Source organism: Netta rufina (genome assembly GCF_964035555.1).
Source record: "Netta rufina genome assembly, chromosome: 23".
NCBI classification, from domain to species: domain Eukaryota; kingdom Metazoa; phylum Chordata; class Aves; order Anseriformes; family Anatidae; genus Netta; species Netta rufina.
In genome coordinates, this window is record NC_140147.1 from 4,705,222 (window position 1) to 4,725,700 (window position 20,479).

At 57.8% G+C, this 20,479-nt stretch overlaps 1 protein-coding gene across 1 annotated transcript in view; it reads left to right on the forward strand.

Moving 5' to 3' along the window:
- The window catches only part of PTPRU (protein tyrosine phosphatase receptor type U), a gene marked incomplete at both ends in the record, with an annotated part of 52,594 nt that overhangs the window by 12,582 nt on the left and 19,533 nt on the right, over positions 1-20,479 (forward strand). Inside the window, 13 exons of the mRNA XM_084300809.1 lie at positions 377-505; positions 6,056-6,327; positions 6,497-6,578; positions 7,562-7,677; positions 7,818-7,992; positions 8,582-8,875; positions 11,082-11,390; positions 14,345-14,454; positions 14,772-14,973; positions 15,810-15,912; positions 16,000-16,273; positions 17,872-17,908; positions 18,577-18,715. Coding sequence (XP_084156935.1) covers positions 377-505; positions 6,056-6,327; positions 6,497-6,578; positions 7,562-7,677; positions 7,818-7,992; positions 8,582-8,875; positions 11,082-11,390; positions 14,345-14,454; positions 14,772-14,973; positions 15,810-15,912; positions 16,000-16,273; positions 17,872-17,908; positions 18,577-18,715 — 2,242 coding nt within the window. The remainder of the gene's footprint in view (positions 1-376; positions 506-6,055; positions 6,328-6,496; positions 6,579-7,561; positions 7,678-7,817; positions 7,993-8,581; positions 8,876-11,081; positions 11,391-14,344; positions 14,455-14,771; positions 14,974-15,809; positions 15,913-15,999; positions 16,274-17,871; positions 17,909-18,576; positions 18,716-20,479) is intronic.

The following is a 20,479-nucleotide window of genomic DNA, read 5'->3' on the forward strand; positions in this document are numbered from 1 at the left end:
TTGTGGGGTGGGATTGCTGCTGGGGGTCTTGGCTGGGGCCCGATGCTGGCGTGTCAGGCAGTGCAGAGCTCACGGTCTAAGGGTCAGAGTGGGATTGCACCCTGAGCTGAGACCTGGCAGCTCGTTTCACTGCTGGGGAAACCCAATGGGAAGGGAGGGAGAGGCAGCTGACGGGACCTGTCCTCACCCGACCCCTGGCAGTGTTTATGTCTGCACGGGGCAGCTCTGCTCCCGTGTTGGCAGGAGTGAGAGCAGAGGGAGAGATGCCCACACCACTCCCCCTCTTTTGTGGGATGCGGCAGCATCCATCCCGGCTGGGCTTTTGGGGAGGGAGCAGCTGGTTTGCGGGGGCACTGACACGTCTGTCTGTCCGCAGCGGGCTGCACCTTCGAGGAAGACGACGACCTGACCCAGTGTGAGTACAGCCAGGGCGAGGACGATGACTTCGGGTGGGAGCTGGTCCGCAGCTACATGATGCCGCACCTGACGGCCGACCTGCCCCACGGTGAGTCCTGGCCCCGCGGGCATCTGCCCCAAACCCATCCCCTGCCCCGGAGCCCGGGATGGGAAACACCCCGTGGGGCACTTGGGTTGTGATTTATCCTCAGTTTTGGGGTCGGGGTGCTGCTGTGCCTGATGGCAAGGTGTGATGAGCTGTGTCAGTCCTCAGCAGGGTGCTGCGTGGCCCCGGGGGTGTCACAGCTTGGGGACACAGGGCCCTGCTGCCAATGCAGGGAGGTGTCCCCGCAGCCCTGGGCTCTCCCCGCTGTGGTGCTGGGATGGCAGCAGCTTGCCTGGGTCCCTGCAGCATCTCCTGCAACGCGCGCCCAAGCTCGCCGTGCCAAATTCCCCATCTGCCGTGGAGTGCTGCATCTGCAGCCCCTGCCCTGCCTCGCCAGCACGGGAGCCCCAAAATCCTTCTCTGATGGTACCTTCAGCAGCTCTCCCTGCTGGGGCATCCATCTGCTCGTTCCTTGGTGCTCGTGAGAAGGTCCCATCTCCGGGAGTTGTGGCAAAGGGAGAAGTGTGTTCCTGGCTCTTGCACTGCGGGGAGAGGCTTTTGGCTGTGAGCTGGAGGATAAAAATACGAATTGAATTTCTTATCTTCTTTTTTTAAAATCTCATTGCTTTGGAGCCACTCCTTGTTATTTTTTGGGTCCAGCTCCTTCCTCCGATGCCTGGGCTCTTGGAGTGGGTGTTTTGCTCTGGGGCTTTGCTCATCCCAGCCCCATGCTGCATCCTGGTGTGTCCCCACTGAGCTGTCCCCGTGCCCAGTGGCCCTGAGAAGCGCCCAGTGGCCCTGAGAAGCACCCAGAGGCCAGATCCCACCCTGAGGCTGGGCAGAAAGAGAGAAAATCTGGTTTGTAGCTGGAGAGTAAAAATGACTTGTCATTCACTGCCTCATAGAAATCTCATCCCTGCTCCATCAGCCTGCCTCCAGCCGCTCTTCTGCCTTGGGCTCGGCTTGCTTCTCCCCTCTGCTAATCCCTTCTTCATTTATCTTCTCCTCTTCCCAACACCTTTTTGATCCAGGACTTCTCCCAGCATCCATGGGGTGCATCCCTGAAGGCAGCAGCCTCCACTGGCTCGGAGGGCTGGGGATGTGCCATGGAGCCAGCACGTGCCAGGCACCGCAAACCAGCCTCAGCCACCCATGGGGGCTGTAGGGCTGCCGGCAGCTCCTCCCCAATGGTTGTCCAAATAATTGCTTTAAACCAAATTAACCTAATTTGTGCTCTGATGGGGCTCACCTGGGGGCAGCGAGATGGGAAGCAGAGCTGGGATGGGGATGCTGGAGATGGATGATGGCGAGTCTCCTGCCTGTAATTGGGGTTTCTGTTCGTTTTCCTGCTGTAATTTAAGAGCTGTGCTGAGCGGCTGCAGTTCAAAGCCTGGGGGCTTGTTGGGGGGCTGAAGGGGTCAGGTGGAGACCGTGCTTGGCCACAAAGCTGGGGCTGCTTGCTTTGCTCGAGGATGTAATCACTGATTAATGAGAAGTGGGGGCTTAAATGGAAGCAAAGAGTTGACCTGTTTATTCTGCTGAAACTCAGGGGTGCAACCATCTGCGGTGCTGAGCAATGAGAGTGTGTGGCAGGGCAGGGTCCGGCCCTGGGAAGTGCCCCCATCCCTGATGCTGATCGGGGAGAGATGGGTGGCACCCATGGGGGTGCTCGGCCCCTTACCAGGGGGTCCCCAAGAGCACCCCCAGCTGTTTGCAGACAGGGGCACAAGGTGCAGGCAGCACCGTGCCTCTCGGCCCCCTGGCAGCTCGGTAGATGAACGCTATTTCACAGCGCCGTGGCCTCTCCAGGGAGCACTTTACAAAGGAGTCTCGTGGTCCTGGATTAAAATGAGTTTTTATTGGAGATCAGCCAATTTCAAGGAGTGCAGGATTTATTTGAGCGGATGCTGGCTGCCGGCCACCCGCCTCTACCTTTTTCTTCCCTCTTTCTTTTTGTTTTCTTGTTGTGTTTGTTTTTTTCCTCTCTTTCCGTCTTGACTCGTCTCCCTCTTTCACATAAAGAAGACGGATGGGTCTCTCCCACGTTGCAATCTTGCTTTTTCAGCTCGTTATTGTTCTTTTAAGGGAGAGTGGTGGAGAGCCGGGGCAGGCTGCGCCACTGCTGCCGTGGTGCTGCTGTGCCGGGCACCGGGGCTGAGATGAGAGTTGGAATTTGCTTAATGAGCACCCAAATAAAGCGGGTGCTTGGGTCAATCCCTGCATGAATCTGTTGGATGGGACAGGGGCAGGATGAAGCACGGGTCTGTTTTTTCGAGTGGCTTTCTTTTATGGGTTTGCATTGCAAAACCATCAGAAAGTTTTCTGTCCAAACCCAGTACTGGAAAAATCCCCCCGTGGATCCCTGCTTGTCTCTTCTACATCTTCATACATCAAACTCCTCTGTGCTCCCTCCGTCGTACCCACTGCTGCCACCCCGGTGCCTCTCCTTCAGCTGCAGCCCTGCTTCCTGACTGGCTCCTGCTGCATATCTGTAAAAACCTTGGAAAAAAATGACCTTGGTTTTGGCTGCTGGGCAGAGGTATTGGGGCATTTCCAAGCGCCCCGTGGCAGTGGCTGGCCAGCCCTTGATGCCGGGGCTCCCTGGGGAGATGCTCGTCCTATGGCTCAGTGCAGAAATTGGGTGCTGGTGCACGCTTCACATGCCTGCCTCGCTGCCTCTTAATGGCTCTCTCCTTTTATTTTTATTCCCCTTTCTGTGGTTTTGTACAATAAAATCTCAGCAAGATGTGGAAGTGCTGGGGGGGCACGGCAGTGCCTCCAACCTCCCCGCAAATCGGTGCCGAGGCTGCTGGAGGTGCTGAGTTGTCCTTGAAGACCTGGTTTGAATCACAAGGAAGGGATGATGTCCCCAAAATGGGAAAACAAGGCTGGGGACCTTGCACAAGGACTTTGCAGGGACAGGTCCAGGGCTTCCTGCGTGCAGCCCATGCAGGCAGAGCTGCTTTTGCAGCTCAGACCTTCAGACGCGTCTCACCAACAACTTTAGCCTAACAAATTGATGTTTTTTCCCGTCGGGAACATAGCTGGAAACTTATTTCTGTTTTCATTTGAAATATTATTTAGCGCTTGAGACTCCTCTGTTTCTCTGCCGAGCAGTTGGACTTTTCCCTAAAAGCCCACCTGAAAACTAAATTAAATTAAGTTGCCGGTGTCCTCCCAGCCGAGCAGAGGGGCTGCTTGTCTCCGGGGGGGGCTGGCTCATTACTTGCAGTGACGAAGCGGGGTGACAGCCTGCTGGGCCAGCGTGTCAATTAAAACCAACCTTAGATTGGATTGAACGGCGGAGAAAGGATTTAACAAACGAGGCACGGCATCGATCGAGCCGCCTGCGTTAATGGACTCGGCGCGGCCGGGGAAAGGAGGGACGTGGAGGGAAGGATGCTCGCAGGGCTGCCTCCATCCTCAGCCCAGCCACGGCCCCTTCCTGGGGCTGCTGAAGCTGCCTGTTTTGTGTGGGGTTTGCAAATAATTCCCCTCTCGTCATTTTTGGAGGGGATTTTTGCTGTAATGCCGGCATATGGACAGGGCTCACAGAACCCGGCTGCAATGTCGCCTTGTGCTCTGGCTGCTGGGATCGGTCCTGCCCATCCCTATGGCTTTGGGATGCTGCAGGGCAGGGATGTGGCCTCTTTGCCTCCCCAGGTCTGCTGGCAGCAGTAGGATAATTCTTAATTTCAAGCCCCCTGGGGCTGCCCATTGCGCTGGGACCGAGTTTTGTGGTCTTACCACCTCTCGGAGCTCCCTGTGTGCTGGTGCTGCTCCTGGGGGCACCCAACTGGGGCCACACTGCCTTTGTAATCGGGCTGCTTTAAAAAACAACCAGAAACGGGCTGAAAATTGGAAAAATACCTGCAAACAAGCCCAGGGGAAACCTCTCCTTGTTCCCTAGCATTTAAAATACCCAACCTGCATGCAGGGGCTTCAGGTGGAGGCAATGCTGGGAGTCAGCACCAGTCACTTTTGGGGAAAAGACATTGCAGAGATGCATCGTTACTGCCAGGGCAGGCAGCGGGAGCCTGGTTTTTCCATTGCAGCAACACCAGGAAAGAAAATCGAGGAGGAAAATGTAGAGTGTGGGAAGCCTTGCCAGAGGAGCTCTGCTGCCCTGCTGCAGTCAGAGCCAGGGGTGTCTAGTCCCAGCTGAGCTAATGGGCGTTCTCTGTCTTTAAAATAACTTTTCAGGGGGTTAATTTTAGTCTCAGTCTTTTTATTATTAGTTTTTTTTATGTCCTCTGGCTTTGTTTCGTTTGTGGGCAGGAGGAAGGGCTTCAGTTATCGATGAGAGCCCGGAAGATGGGGCGGGCAGAGGTTGCATTTGGGAGATGTCTCTCAGTGCCAGCATCCCCTGGCCCGAGCGGAGCTGCTCTCATCTGTGCAGGAGTAATTTTTCAGGAGAGAAAGGAAAAAAAAAAACAACCAAATAAAACCCAGAAGAAATAGCTGCATACTGGCTTCCCCTCTGTCCATGAAATGCGTCTGTGTTATCCGAGAAACTAAATTTATTTCACCCTGGGCACCTGCCTGGAGAGGCTGGGATGCTGGGCAGCAGCGTGGATTGGTGAATATGGCCCAAATTTTGCTTTTTGGTGGTTTCTTTCCCCTTTCAGCTACCCCTGAGCTCCATCCCTCTGGTTCCTAGCTCTAAAGGATGTCGCGGTGCGATGCTGGTGCCACTTTTCCCCAAGTGAAGATGGGGCCCGTTGGGTGCTTCAGGGCCATCCATGGGTGCAGCTCCCAAGGGCCAGGGGAGTTGGACGGGTGTCCCCCTGCCTTCGTTAGGCTCCGTCGGTGCCCATGCCCTGGTCGAGCCGCTCGCCAGGGGTTGTTGGGAGAAAAGTGTGTGAATTCATGTAAATTAAACAGCGGTGAGAGCTATTAATAATTAAGGGGCTGCTGTCAGGAAAACAACGGTTGACTTGAATAAATGGCCTGGCTGTGTTACTTACAGCGCCTGCTGTTATTAAAGTGGAAGGAATATTAATAGTCTCGTCCTTGCTGTGGGGTGGGGGTGAGGACCAGCTGTGGGACCCTGGGCTGCTCTGGGACTCCAGTGGGATTTTAGGGTACAGCCTGGGGGCAGATGCTGCATTTTGGGTCCCCTTTGGGCTTTTGGTCCTCATGGGAAATCCTGGGTGGCCCTGGGTTGAGCATCAGCACCTACGGGCTCATTACTGGTGGCTTTGGGTGCGGGGTAGAGTCTTTGGTGGCATCGAAGCCACTGATGGTGGCACAAGCAGCAGGACCTGGTGTCCTGGGGGGACTGGGGCCACAAGCAGCTTGTCCTGGGGGTAGCAGGTCTGATCCTCCCCTCCTCCTCCAGCTGCTGGGTCCTATTTTGGCATCGTGCTGCTGCCTGGATCTCCGGCATCCCTCTCTCCTTTAGGGCCCATCCTCGGGGTCCCCTCCCTCCCAGCTCCTTCCCACGGGTGCCACCCTCCCCGTCCCCAAATTTAGGGACAAGGCGGAGGAGAGAGGCACCGTTCCACGCTCTCCCTCCTCTCCCCCTTTGATTCCCCCCCTCCCCGGCCACAGGCTCCTACCTGATGGTGAACGCCTCGCAGCACGCCGCGGGCCAGCGGGCTCACCTGCTCTTCCAGGCGCTGAGCGAGAACGACACCCACTGCCTGCAGTTCAGCTACTTCATGTACAGCCGCGACGGCCACAGCCCCGGCACCCTCAGCGCCTACGTGCGGGTGACGGGGGGCCCGGTGGGCAGCGCCGTCTGGAACGCCTCCGGCTCCCATGGCCGCCAGTGGCACCAGGCGGAGCTGGCCGTCAGCTTGTTCTGGCCCAACGAGTACCAGGTGAGCCCCCCCGAGCCCCCCAAATGTGTTACAGACCTGCCTCTCTGTCACCTGCTGTCAATGTGTGTTTAAAATCCCTTTGCTCAGGGGATGGGGTCGCCTCCGAAGGCTGGGTGCTGGGTTAGGGGACCCCACAGGCCAGGTGTGACCCCTCTGTTCGGTGCCGCAGGTCCTCTTCGAGGCGGTGATTTCCAGCGAGCGCCGCGGCTATCTCGGCTTGGATGACATCTTGCTCTTGAATTATCCGTGCTGTGAGTAGGGGGTGGGATGGGAGCGGGGGCTGTGGGGAGGTGGATCGGTTGTGGGTGCTCCAGGGCTGGTGGCCCATGGGCCAGTCCTAGGGACAGCAAGCACCAGGATGTCCTGCTGTCACTGGGGTGGGGGGCTCCCATCTCCTTGGGTACCAGCAGGGCTCCTTCTTCACGTCCAGCCTTGCTGGAATAGAATCACAGAATCGTTAAGGCTGGAAAAGTCCTCCAAGGTCATCTGGTCCAACTGTCCCCCATAGCACCACCATCACCCACTGCCCCTGTCCCCAAGCACCACGTCCAACCTCTCCCTGAACACCCCCAGGGACAGGGACTCCCCCACCTCCCTGGGCAACCCGTCCCAACGCCTGAGCGCTCTTGCTGAGGAGAAATGTCTCCTCATTTCCAGCCTGAACCTTCCCTGGCACAACTCGAGGCCGTTCCCTCTGCTCCTGTCTCAGTTCCCTGTGAGCAGAGGCCGACCCCAGCTCCCCATCCCTTCCTTCCAGGCAGTTGCAGAGAGCAATGAGGTCTCCCTGAGCCTCCTCTGCTCCAGACCAAACACCCCCAGTGCCCTCAACTGCCCCTCACAGGACTTGTGCTCCAGGCCCTTCACCAGCCTCGTAGCACTGCTCTGGACACGCTCCAGGGCCTCGATGTCCTTGTAGTGAGGGGCCCAAAGCTGAACCCAGCACTTGAGGTGTGGCCTCACTGGAGCAGATACAGGGGGACGATCACCTCCCTGGCCCTACTGGCCAGAAAGCACAGGCTCCTAGGATGGGCACCAATCCCCAACCCCAGGCTGGAGGTCCTGCCCAGGAGATCACCGTGGGCGTGCTGGGCCATGAAGATGCTCCTGAGCCCATTCAGTGCTCTCAGGAAGCTGCCTGGTCCAAGCTTGTCTCCCCCAGGCTGGGTTTTGAGGCTGCAGCAGGGATTTGGGGTAGACGAGAGCTTCCTGACTCTTCCCTTGTGTCCTTCGGCAGCCAAAGCCCCCCACTTCTCCCGCCTGGGCGACGTGGAGGTGAACGCGGGGCAGAATGCCACCTTCCAGTGTGTGGCCGCCGGCAAGGCCGCCGAGGCAGAGCGCTTCCTGATGCAGGTGAGCGGGGAGGATGCACCGGGCCAGGGGGGAGAAGGACGACCCCATCCTCTCATCAGAGACATCCTTTGGGACCGCGTTCGGTGCCTCTGGGTGTCACGCTGACCTCTCCTCATGCCTTTTCCCTCATTGCCGGGCAGAGGCAGAGCGGCGAGGTGGTCCCTGCTGCCTCCGTGAAGCACATCAGCCACCGGCGCTTCCTGGCCACCTTCCAGCTGGATGAGGTGTCCAAGGGCGAGCAGGACCTGTACCGCTGCGTCACCCAGTCCAGCCGCGGCGCCGGCGTCTCCAACTTCGCCGAGCTCATCGTGAAAGGTGGGTGCTGCCCCCGGGCGTCCCTCTGCGTTGTGCCACGGCTCCTGATCGCCCCTGGCTGCAGAGGGGTTTCTGTCAGGGCACCAGGACTGCGTTTGTTCGCTGTGACTGGCATGAGCTAAACTGTGCTTTAGCATAAAACCTGGAAACTACCTTTCCCGCTGGCCTTCATTTATTTTTCATTGCAGTCAGTGGGAATTAATTAATTCTGGTGAAACTTTGCAGTACCTTACTGAACGCTGGGCAGTGCATCTTCTAAAAATAATTGAAGTTTGGTCAGGTGAAACCCCATTGCTGCCAAGGCTGCTGAAGAGATGCAGGGCACGTGGCACAGGCTGAAATTTAAAGATCAGCCTGTGCTTTCTGACATTTCAGTGTCGATCTCTTGTCAGCGTTTTGCTCATCCTCTGGGTGCGAGATCAGAGTTTGTCCTGTGACCTGACGGCGATGGGTTGGTTTGGGAGGAGATGTGAATGTGCTGCCTGCAGTCAGCTGTGGTACCTGTGGCTTGGGGTGCTGGGATGGGGGATGCTCTGGCTTTGAGAGGGGATGCTCCAGCTTGGAGAACCACTTCTCCTCTCTCTTCCAGAGCCCCCCACACCCATCGCGCCCCCCCAGCTGCTGCGGGCCGGCTCCACCTACCTCATCATCCAGCTCAACACCAACTCCATCATCGGCGACGGCCCCATCGTGCGCAAGGAAATCGAGTACCGCATGACCTCGGGGCCCTGGTCGGAGGTGCACGCCGTCAACATGCAGACCTACAAGCTGTGGCACCTGGATCCCGACACGGAGTACGAGATCAGCGTCCTGCTCACGCGCCCCGGCGAGGGGGGCACCGGCAAGCCGGGACCCCCCCTTATCAGCCGCACCAAGTGTGCAGGTGGGTTGGTGTCCATGCAGTGTCTGTGGCTGGGAGCAGCAGATTTGGTCCAGGGGCTGTGGTGCTTTGGTCCAGGGGCTTGAAGCATTGCTCCTCTGGATGTACGAAGCTGCATTTTGTTGACTTTTTAGGGCCAGCGCCTGGTTCCCATCCCTGGTGATGGGTGAAGGGGGCTGGGGACAGCTGCTCACCTGGGCTGCAGGGTCCTCAGGGCTGCATCCATCTCAGGGCATGCCTAAAATCTCAGGGCAGGACACCTGGCTGTGACTGACTAGTGTCTGGTGGCCACCTTGCTGTGGTGACCGAGTTTTGGGGATGTCCCCGTCTCCAGTTGTTGGGACAATGAGGCTGGTGGAGGCACCTCTGCTGCCCCATGGCAGCCACCTCTGGTGTGGGCTTCACAGCTCTGGCTGAGCACAGGTGATGAGGTGGCAGTGAGGGGACGTGATCGTCACATCGACACCATTCCTGCCATCAGCTGGGTGGCAATGGCAGTGGTGACAATGGGCCAGGACAGTGCCCTGTTTTAGTACATACACCAAAACAAGACAAAACTGGTGGTCCTCGTGCTTTGGAGCACTTATCCTTTCCAGGAATGAGCTTATTTTGTTGTTTTTAATCAGCTCAGCCTTAATGCTGTGGGTGGAGGGTCCCTGTCCCAATGGACGCTCCCTTTGGGGGTGATGGAGGGATCGAGCAACTCAGGTATCAGCAGCATCCTTCCCTCTGAGTTCGAATCAGCCACCAGGGCGTGGGGACGTTGTCATCGTGCTGGTGACAGCGCTGTGAGCCGCTTGTCACCTCTGGGTGCATCCTCCCCGTGCTGCTGCTGCAGGGTGCAGCCCGTGGGGCTGGGACATCGTGGAGCTGGAGCACCGTGGTTCTGCCCATGCCTCTGACCCTGCAGGGTCAGCTTCTGACATCACTGGAGGAGAAGATCAGGAGATGCAAAGCTTGACCCAGGGCCTGGCAGGAGCTTTTCTCCCAGATTAATTTTCACAAGTGTTCTGAGAAAGCCGGGCTTTCATTATTACCTTCAAGCCGATGACAGGCGCTGGTTGAAAGTGTCGGCGCCCCGTGTTGTTTTTCTGATGGTCCCTGCCTCCAGCCCAGGCTCCCTGCGTGACACAGCGGTGGATATCACTCCCGACCCAGCACGTGGTGGCTTTACAAGGGATGAAGCAGCTGCTGCTCTTCCACCTGAAAGGCAGCAATGTGTCGGTCACCGGCCCTGCATCCTCCCTGATGTACCAGCCCAAGCCCTGCAGCATCTCTGGACCAACCCCTGGTGACAACGGGCTTTGCAGGATTCAACCCACGAGGACTCTGGAAGAATCCACTTAAAGGATAAATGCATCCTGCCCCGGGGCGAGGGGAGATGCCCAGTGCTGTCACCCGTGATCGACGCAGCCTGCATCCGTGCAGCTGCATTAGTGACTGTGAGCGCCAGCGGCTCGGTGCTGGCACTAATTGTGTGGATATATTTGGTGGTATCGGTGCCTGCGGACATCCTCGTTAGCTGAGCTCTTGCTGAATTGCTCTTTGGATCTGCACACGTTGGCCCGGGGGAGTCTGCTCCCCACTGACCACTTAAATACAGCGGAATGAAGAAGAAATGGGTTCTCCATGGGTGAAGGAGATGACGGGGTGTTTGGTGGTGATGATTGAGGTGAAAATGATCATTTTCCTAATGATGGTGCCAGAGGTGGGTCCCTGCCACCAGGCGTGGAGCAGACCCACTGGGTGCAGGCATTGAGGATGTCCCATGAGGACATCTGGAGCTGCTGGAGCATCTGCTGAGCATGGAAATGCCTCCTGCAACCCTGCGCTGCTCCAGCTCCTTCGTGGTGCAAATCCCATGGGAATTTGCTTTATGCACACTGCTCAAGGATCTGCTCTGGGGTGCGATAGGCAAAAGCATCTGGTCCAAGCCGTGTTCCAGCAGGGCCATCCAGAGCAGGGTGCCCGTCTCTGGATGGCTTTTGAAAATCTCTGAGGAGAGGAGGCTCCGCAGCCTCTCTGGGCAGCCTAAGGCAGGCCACAGGGCAGCAAACTGGGACCACTTTTGGGGTCAGGGTTGCTGTCTGTGCACAGATGCCTTGCTCCAACACCACGGGCTTTCCCGCTGTGTGCCTGAAGCTAGGTGAACGTGCCCTTGGTGTAAACCTCTGGGCGATGTGTTCTGACTCCTCTCTCCCCCCGGCAGAGCCCATGAGGGCCCCCAAGGGCTTGGCCTTCTCCGAAATCCAGTCGAGGCAGCTGACGCTGCAGTGGGAGCCGCTGGGCTACAACCTGACCCGCTGCCACACCTACACCGTCTCGCTGTGCTACCGCTACCTGGTGGGCAGCGGCCACAACCAGACCTTCCGCGAGTGCGCCAAGATGGAGCGCAACGCCAACCGCTACACCATCAAAAACCTGCTGCCCTACAAGAACATCCACGTCAAGCTCATCCTCTCCAACCCCGAGGGCCGCAAGGAGGGCAAGGAGGTGACCTTCCAGACGGACGAGGACGGTAAGGGCACGCGGCGGGTTTGGGGAGCGTCCCCGAGGTGTTCCCTCTGGGGGCACAATGGGAATATCTCCTGTGGGGAGGGGAGGGTGATGCAGTGGTGGCAGAGGGGGGGGAGAAATGCTGCGGGTGTCCCAGGGGAGTCGGGTGGTGATGGGGCAGCACTGGTGTTCTGGCAGAGCAATGTCCTGCATCGCCCCAGGAGCGCTGATCTTGTGGTGTTTTATCCCGACTCGTCCCCACGTGGCGGGTCCTCCTTCACCCCTTGTTGTGGAGTTGAAGCCTCGCAGGAATAACAACTGATTAAAACAATTAATGCTTTGCACTTCGGGAACTCCTTTCATCTGCAGGGCTCAGGCTGATCAGTTTGGCTTTGCTATGTTCCTTGGTGAGCGCCGTGAGCCAGAGGTCAGCACACTCCCGGCACAGCTCTGGTCAGCTTCCCCAGCACTTCTCCCCAATTAAGTTTGCTTTCGGGGGGATTTGGGTTGCATACGTGTGCTCTCCTTGCACAGCCAAACCATTTGTTCTTCCTGCTCAACCCAGCTCCGTATCCAGAGGCACCAACAAGGGGCAATGTCCCTGTTGGGGTGTGAGGAGCTGTGGTGTCCCCGAGTGGGTGCAGGGTGCCAAGTGTGCCCGCAGCATCCCTCCCTCCATCCCTGCTGGCTCACTCTGACTCGCCCATCACGCACCATTAACTCTCTGCAGCACGAATGGGGAACAGACCACATAACTGGGAAGAAATCACCTGCTTGCTCCGGGGCAAAGCCTGTTGCCTATGCTTAAGCAACCCCTCGCATAGTTGTTAATCTCCGAGGTGCTTTTTAGGATCAAGAATCAGAATTAAGGCAGAAGAGCTGCAAACTCAACTGGAGTCTTTGGGGTCCTGCTTTAATCTCTGAATGCTAAAACCAGAGCGATTTCTTCATGCGTCCCATCAGCGCTTGGTGTGCCCCCAGACCTGAGCCTGCCTGCCCGTGGGCGCCCAGCTCCACGCTTTATTTTCCGTCTCTAATTGCTTCAGCTGTTTGCACTGTGCTGTGACTGCTCCAGCTGCTTTCCTATTGTATATTAATACAGTAGCTCCAGATGTTTTTGTGCTATCCTGTAATCGCTCCAGCTGCTTCCCTCTATGTAGATTAGCCGGGGCTGGCTGCTTTCCCCTTGGATCAAGCATGGTGCAGCGAGTGCTTCCCGTCCCGGGAGGGATCCATACATCTCTGGGTGCATGGATATACTGCAAACATTACACGTGGGTTTGGCCCAGCTACAGGACTGCGCAGTTTAGCTAAATTAGCTAATGACCGGGTGTAAAGCTCGGCTCCTACTGCTCCCAGATTCCTGTGGCAGGCTTGCGGAGGAGCAGGGGCTGGTGCCTCGGCTGTGCTGGGGACCCTGCAGCCACCTCACAGTGTGGTGGGGACATCCCCACCTTGGGCCCTGAGTCCCATGGGACAGGAACATCTTTTTAAGCAACTGAACGTGGTGGGAATGGGCTGAGTCTCTCCCCCTGTGTGCTCTGTGGCTGAGACTGGGTAATGATGATTTGAGTTGCCAGGACTGGGTAATGAGCTGCCACACATGCAATTACAAGAAGGTAGCGAAGGCTCAATAATAGGACCTTTGGTTGTGTTTTATTTGGCTTTTTTTGTGCTTTGTTTGTGAAGCACTGGGGTTTTTCCTTGGAGAGTCGTTGGAAAAAAAAGACCTGGCTGGGGAGGGCTTTGGTTCCCTGGGCTTTCCTTCTGCCCGTCCTTCCCCTCACCTCTGTGCTGAGCAGAGCTGTGTGCAGGTGCTGCAGTGAGCCAGTTCTCTCCCTTGCAGGCAGGGTGCAGGCACTACAAGCCAGAATAAAAATATAAAAATCCATAAATATAGGTGTAGATGGATGGCAGGGGGGTACACACAACTGGCAGCCGTTGTGCACCAACTCTGGTCTGATCCCAGTGCACGCACAAACGCATGGTCCATGGGAACATCCCCGAGCAGTGGGATTTTCCCCAAAAAGAGTAGAAAATAGCACTGCAAGTGCGATTAGTGCTCACGGACACAGCAGAGCACATCGGCCAGTGCTGGAATCCAGAGGTGGGCACCTCCGTGTTGCTTTATTTGTTTGCAGGAGCGATGTATATTGATATGTACACACTACTCCTGCCCTAAAGGTTTCCGGAAATTTAATAAGCGTCTTGTGTACACGTGTAGGACATGGTGCCTGTGATTAAATTAACTTGTAAATCAAGTGGAAATTGTGTATTTGCACGGTGGGAAGCATGCGGAAGGCAATCCCTCTCCCTTGGCCGTGTAATTAGATCTGAACAAAAGCTGAAAAAAAAAAATAAATAAAGGGAAGATGGGGAGAGCTGGCACCTAGTTGGAACGGGCTGCTTCCCTGCGTGTGAGGCTTGCATGGCTCAACCTGCCCAGACCCAAAGCACAGAGCTCAACGAAGCTGTGCTGAATATAAAGCCATCAGCGATGCCTTGCCTGGAGTGCATCCCACCAGGGGCTGTTCCCAAGCTGCTAACGCTGCCCTCAGTCTTTCCTGCGCCTCCAGCATCCCTGTGGAGCATGGTGTTTTTTTCTGGGAAGTGGGTTTAGTTGCTCCTGAAACGAGGGGGTGTGTTTTTCAGGCAGTGAAGCGTTATTTCTGCCTGGGAGTAATGGGAATACTGGTCTGTGCTGAGCTCCTGTCCTCCTCAATAACCCCCTTGGGTCTGGGAGGGGGGGAACGAAGGAAATCCACAGTAAATAAGGGAATATCGATCCCGGCACCTTCACCTGCTGTAATTACTGGTGGGTGTTACTGGTAATAGTGGGGAGTGCAGGGGGGGTTATATCACGGGGGCAGTGCCAGCTCCGGCCCCAAGGATGCATCCCTGGGGAGCACCAAAGCACCCGGAGCAGATCCCTGCAGGGCTCGTCCTCACGTGGGCACCTTCTCTTTCCTTCCCCAGTGCCTGGTGGCATCGCCTCCGAGTCTCTCACCTTCACCCCGCTGGAGGACATGATATTTCTGAAGTGGGAGGAACCGGTGGAGCCCAACGGCCTCATCACGCAGTACGAGGTGCGTCCCGAGCCCCGGTACCCAGGGATCTACCAGCTCAGCAGCTGCTGCTGGCTGCGGTGGGAGCACGGGTCCAGCCTGCTGAAATCCTCCTGGCCACAGGGTTTGTGTCTCCTGGGTCAGCTTTCAGTGCCACTGTTATTATCCGGCAGTGGCTTTTCCAGTTATCTTCTGATTTACCCCAAAACGCAAACACAGACACCTGCTTTTAGGGCTGTTCCTGCGGATGAATCCCTGTAATTAATCCCTGTAATTAATTCCTTTTGCCATGCCATCAGCTTTTGCCCTCTCGTAATGCCCTGCCCTTGTCCTTTCAGATCAGCTACCAGAGCATTGAGTCCTCCGACCCGGCGGTCAATGTGCCCGGCCCGCGGCGCACGGTCTCCAAGCTGCGCAACGAGACCTACCACGTCTTCTCCAACCTGCACCCCGGCACCACGTACCTCTTCTCGGTGCGTGCCCGCACGGGCAAGGGCTTTGGGCAGACAGCGCTCACTGAGATCACCACCAACATATCTGGTACGTCCCCTGGGCTCTGGCGCCGAGTGCTGCTGGGGCTTTGAGGAGCTTTCTCCTCTGGCACATTGGTGGTGGCAGTGCCAGAGCATCTGCAGAGGTCCTGTGGGCTTGGCTGTTGTTTTTTGAAGGATGCTCACGGTGCTGTGCCCACAGCCTGGGACTGCATTTGTGTTTGTGATCTATTGTTAGGTCAAAAAATGTCTTTGTAGTCTTTTGGTCATCACCTCTTCTCCAAAGTGGTTCTGCTCTGCATCCCTACTTCCTCCTCCTCCCTGCTGTAGGTTCAGGGGACAGACTAAGGGAGATGGTCCGCGGGGCTGCGTGGCAGAGCTCCCTCAGACCAGGGGGCACGTGGCGACCAGCAGGATGGAGAGGGCAGTCCCCTTCTGCTGGGGGTCAGGGTCACAAGCAGATCCCAAAGCAGATCCCATGGCTGAGATGTGTCCTGATGGGGGGCACTGAAACTGCAAAGCAGTGCTGATGATCACCTGGGGCCCACGGGGCTGTGCTGGGTACGGGGGGGTCCTCTCCTTGCCTTTGGGGTGCTGCTGCCCCTTGGGGCGATGCTTGTGCCATGCCAGAGGTTGGATGTGGTGATGTCCCCACACACACTGAGCGCATCCCAAGGCTGGAGCATCAGCCCAGGTCGCATCCTGCTCCGTTTTCTCCCATCAGCCAGACCGGTGGTTTTAATTAACCCCCTCACCGCAACCCCCTCCATGGTCCTCTCCAAAATGCAGCACTTGCTTAGGACCTGGGGGATTCTGCTCGTGCCTCAGTTTCCCCGTGCAGGCGGCCACGGGGCTGTGGCTCACTCCTGCCCGCTCCCTTTGCAGCTCCCACCTTTGACTACGGGGACATGCCGTCACCGCTGGGCGAGTCGGAGAGCACGATCACGGTGCTGCTGCGGCCGGCGCAGGGCAGGGGGGCACCCATCAGGTAGGCAGGGGGCTGCGGGGGGCTGAGGGCACGGCGGGCAGGGCAGAGCCGTCCTCCCAAAGCTAACCTGCTCCCGCCACCCCCCAGCACCTACCAGGTCATCGTGGAAGAGGATCGGCCCAAGAAGATCAAGCGGGAGCTGGGCGGCCAGGAGTGCTTCCCGGTGCCGCTGACATTCGATGACGCCGTGTCCCGTGGCTCCGTGCACTATTTCGGGGCCGAGCTGCCTGCCAGCAGCCTCACTGAAGCCAAACCCTTCACCGTGGGGGACAACCAGACCTACAGTGGCTACTGGAACCCGCCGCTGGAGCCCAAGAAGGCGTATCTCATCTACTTCCAGGCCATGAGCAACCTCAAAGGGGTGAGTAGCCGTGCGGCTCGCTGGGTCCCTGTGGGGACCACCAGTTTGCCACCAGCCCCCTGAGGTCCCGGGGGTGTTGGAAAGCGGGGCTTGCTTCAGATCTTTTGCTTTAGGTCCTCCTGCTGGCTATTTGCTCTTGGTTCCCGTCACTCGGGGCCACCCTGGGGTGCGTTGGGAGCAAAGCTGGGTGCTCCCTGTCCTACCTGGAGCCTGGGCACCCACTGGGGTGTGCGTGTCCCCTGCCCGGTCCTGGCCGTGAGTGCTGGGACTGGGAACATCCAGCCTCAGCCCAGCTGCTGTGGGGCAGACCCACGTTCCCAGTGGCTGATCCTGGGGTGAGAAAGGACGATTTGGGAACCAAGAGATGTCTGCACATTCCTGAGCCACCAGTTCACCGGATTCCCAGCAGCAGTACCCGGATCCGTCTGTCCCAAGCTCTGCTCCCCATCTGGGCTGATTTCTTCCAAGCTGCCATCAGGACCCCTGGGAGACCCTCATCATCCTCACATGCTCCAGCAGCTCCTGGTCCACCCTGGGGACGAGCTGCTAAACGTGAAGCTGTGGCACCGTGGCAGCATCTCTGCTACTGCGTGCGTGGCTCCACATGCTGGCTGCAGCTCCCTTCTCGCTGGGAAGGAGCTGAATTTTGAATCCTCCTCCTCTGGGATCGTTCACACCTCGCTGGCTTGTAATTAGAGCTGAGACACAGGCGGCAGCATCTCGGCTCCAGCTCGCTCAGGCACTGCTGGATAACTGGTGCTTCATAACCTTCCTGCTGGGAGGCAATGGGTTTGTGCTGGCTGCCGTCAGGCGTCGCGAAAAAAGCTGCCTCCCAGCTTGGGTTTGTCCTGGCTCTGGGGCCAGCTGGACCACGAAGCAGGAGAAGCCAGACCTGGCACCTCTGGGAGAGCGGTGCCGTGCCAGCCACCCCGGGCACCTCGTGCGGGCAGATTTTGGCATCGGGCTGCGAGGACAGAGCGGGTTTGGCAGCGCCGGTGTCCCGAGGCGCTGGAGGAAGCTCAGAGAGGAGAGCTGTGAAAATGGTGGAGTTTTTTTTTCCAACAGAGATCAGATACATGGAGAAACGGAATATCTGAGCTCAACCCCCAATGCAAATGTGAAAATTATTGGACAGCTGAGCGTGAAGCCCTCACAGCAATGTTGGCAGCACGTGCAGAGCACCAGTGATGGGGTTTGAGAGCTTTGATCATAAATAAAAACGCCATGAAGCTCTGAGTGGTGACCTGGGGTGTTCTGGCCGTGGCCAGCAGCTTGCTGGTGACCTGCAGGTGGCTGGGACCGCTGGGGTCCCTCCAGGAGCTCTCTGGGGACCTTCACTTTGCACCTCCCTGAGCTTTGCTCTCCCTCTGTGCCAGGAGTGACAGCTTTGTTAAATCAAAGGATGTTGGTTTAGAAGATGCTGGGGACAGATAACTCAGCGGGATGGATAACTCCGTGTGCCCCAGAGCTCCTAAGGCTCAGCAGCGGGTGCTTCAACACAAACCACACGGGAACTCCCCCAGTCTGGGGGGGGCAAAAGCATCAACAAAGCAGGTTTGCATCCAGCCAGCCTGACTCCTCGTCTCTTTCCTCTGCAGGAAACCCGGCTGAACTGCATCCGCATCGCCCGCAAAGGTAAGCTCTCTGCTTTCAGCAAGATCCCTGCTCTGGCAGCTTGACCCAGGGTGCTGCTGCACGGTTGGGTGCTCGATGCTTTGGCAGAGCTCAGCCCCACGCTGCTGGGAGGATGTGTGGTTGCTGCTTGCTGTCTGGTGTGTTTTGTTTTTACCCTTGGCTGAGTTTTTTTCTAATGCTGTTACTGAGGTGGTGCTGGGGGTGGTTGTGCTGGATGCTGAGCGCAGGGAGATTGTGTCTGGGGTGACAAAGGTGGCGCAGAGGGACCACATTGCCCCCTGGGGATTGAGAGGTGAAGGGAGGTGCCCAAGGCACTTCAGCTCTCCAGGTTTTTCCTGTAGCATCTCGGCAGGGATAAAACATGCAGGGAGCTCAGAGCATCTCACGGGGAGGAACTGCGGAGAAGAGAGACTTCTGGGCTCTGTGTTGCCTCCTGCTTTGCACCCCCTGCATGTAGAGGAGACATTACACAGCACGTTACATGAACATCACGTAGATGTTACGTAGGAGTTGGATGCAATGGTCCTCGTGGGTCACTTCCAGCTGGGGGGATTCTGTGAATTTCCTTCCCCCCCCAGCCATGTGGGAGGCAGGGGACGGTGCCCGGCCCTGGCAGGGGCCAGGAGGGAGCTGAGCACTGATCCCCTGCCCCTGCTTTCCCCTGGCAGCTGCCTGCAAAGAGAGCAAGCGGCCGCTGGAGGTGTCACAGCACTCGGAGGAGATGGGGCTGATCCTGGGGATCTGTGCCGGCGGGCTCGTCGTCCTCATTATCCTCCTGGGAGCCATCATCGTCGTCATCCGGAAAGGGTAAGGGGAACCCGCGCCTCCCGTCTGTCTGTCCGTCCTCCCAGCTCCAGCTTACGGGGAGATGGCACTGACTGGGGGTGACTGGGGACTGGTGACCTCCTTCTAGCACAATAGGGGGGAATTTTGAGGTTTCCCATTTTTTTCCCCTGCCCCATCCAACCCTCCCCTGCCTGCCGGGAGCCTGGGGAAGGGCTGGTGTTGATGGCTCGGTGGTGTTCAGCCCGCCTGGGATGGAGGGAGATGCTGAGCACCCGGGGCATTGCATGGATCGAGGACGTGGAATAAACCCAGGCACAGCAGCAAAAAAGGCTGTGTCCTGCCTGTGACACTGGGCGACCAAAGGACAAAGTCCTGGGATGCCCCTTCACCCTCTGCAGCTTTGTTCCACCGCTCTCCCCCGTGTTTTCCAGTCCTTTGCTGCTCCTTCTTGGCTTCGTGCTGCTCTGCCGGTTCTGTAGGGACTGAAATGCTGCAGCTTCAGGGGTCCTGGGGTGGTGCTGAGCCCCTCTGTCACCGTCCCTGTGCTCGAGGGCACCGGGATGAACAGGGCTTCCTGCTCCCAGGCTGGGCAGGAGGACGTGGGTGCTCATTTTAATGCAGAAATACTGATTTTTCAGTAGCCTCCAGTTTTTCTGGCTCTGAGACGTTCCAGTTCCTGTGCATGCTGGAGGGGAGCCTCTCAGGGCTCTGCACTCTGCTCCCTGGGGACCCCAAACTCCTCCTGGGGTGGGTCCCTGTGCTCCCCAGCTCGAGCATCTGCCTGGATGCAGCCATGGCCATTTCAGCCGGCCGATATTTGGGAAGCTCGGTGGGGCAGGAGGGAGGAGGACGAGGGTTTTCCAGGACACTCATCCCCGGGAGCGTTGGGGCCGCGGCCACTGCTTTTTGCTGGAGTGCAGCACCCCGGAAAGTGGCCTCTTAATGCAGGGGGCTCGAAGCAGCAGAGCCGGGGGGGCATTAAAGCAGGGCTGGCACAATGGGGAGAAAAGGGCAGCAATTAAACATCGTCCCCGTGCCGGGCTCGGGAGTGAAATAAGGAAAGTGTGCGAATGGCCGGGGGGAGCAAAACAGCTGCAGCCCATGCAAAGTGCAGAGCTCTTTGGTTATCACCTGGAGGGATTCTTGCTGATTTGTGCCAGCTTGAAAGCAAGGCTGCGGTGTCCCATCACCGCCGTGCAAAGTGCAGGATCAGCCCGTAGCTCCCTGCCTGCCCGTGCATGCGGTGTTGGACCTGTCCTGCACGGAGCAAACGCCGCTGGTGCTGCTGCATTTGAAGCCCTTTAGTTCCTACAAACGATGCTGTTGGGTCAGTGGGTAGAAAACCGCTGCATTTCCACCGGTCTGGGGCAGGAGGAGGAGCTGCTTTGCTTCAGCATCCTGGTGTGAACCGATGGAAGGGGGCCACAAATCAGCTCCGGCACCGAGGGCCCCGAACTGGGGGCTGTCGGGAAGCCGGGACTGGCTCATAAATCTCCTCCGGAGCATTTTGCCGTTGGAAAAACGCTGACGTGGTGCAATGGAAATGTGGCCCCAGAATCCGCCTGTCCGTAATGAATGGTGACAGGCAGCAGAGGCTGGAAACGCGGCGCCCCGACCCCACTTCTCCCGATGGGGAAATGAGCGGGCTGCCTCCTCAGCTCACTGGGGAGGGCCTAAATTCTTGGCGTGTTTGCTGCTCAGTCTCACAAAACGGGAAATATCCCCTCGGACACCTCTCTGCCCGCCCTGGGACCGTGGTGGCCACAAGAGCCGGTGCTTGGCCCC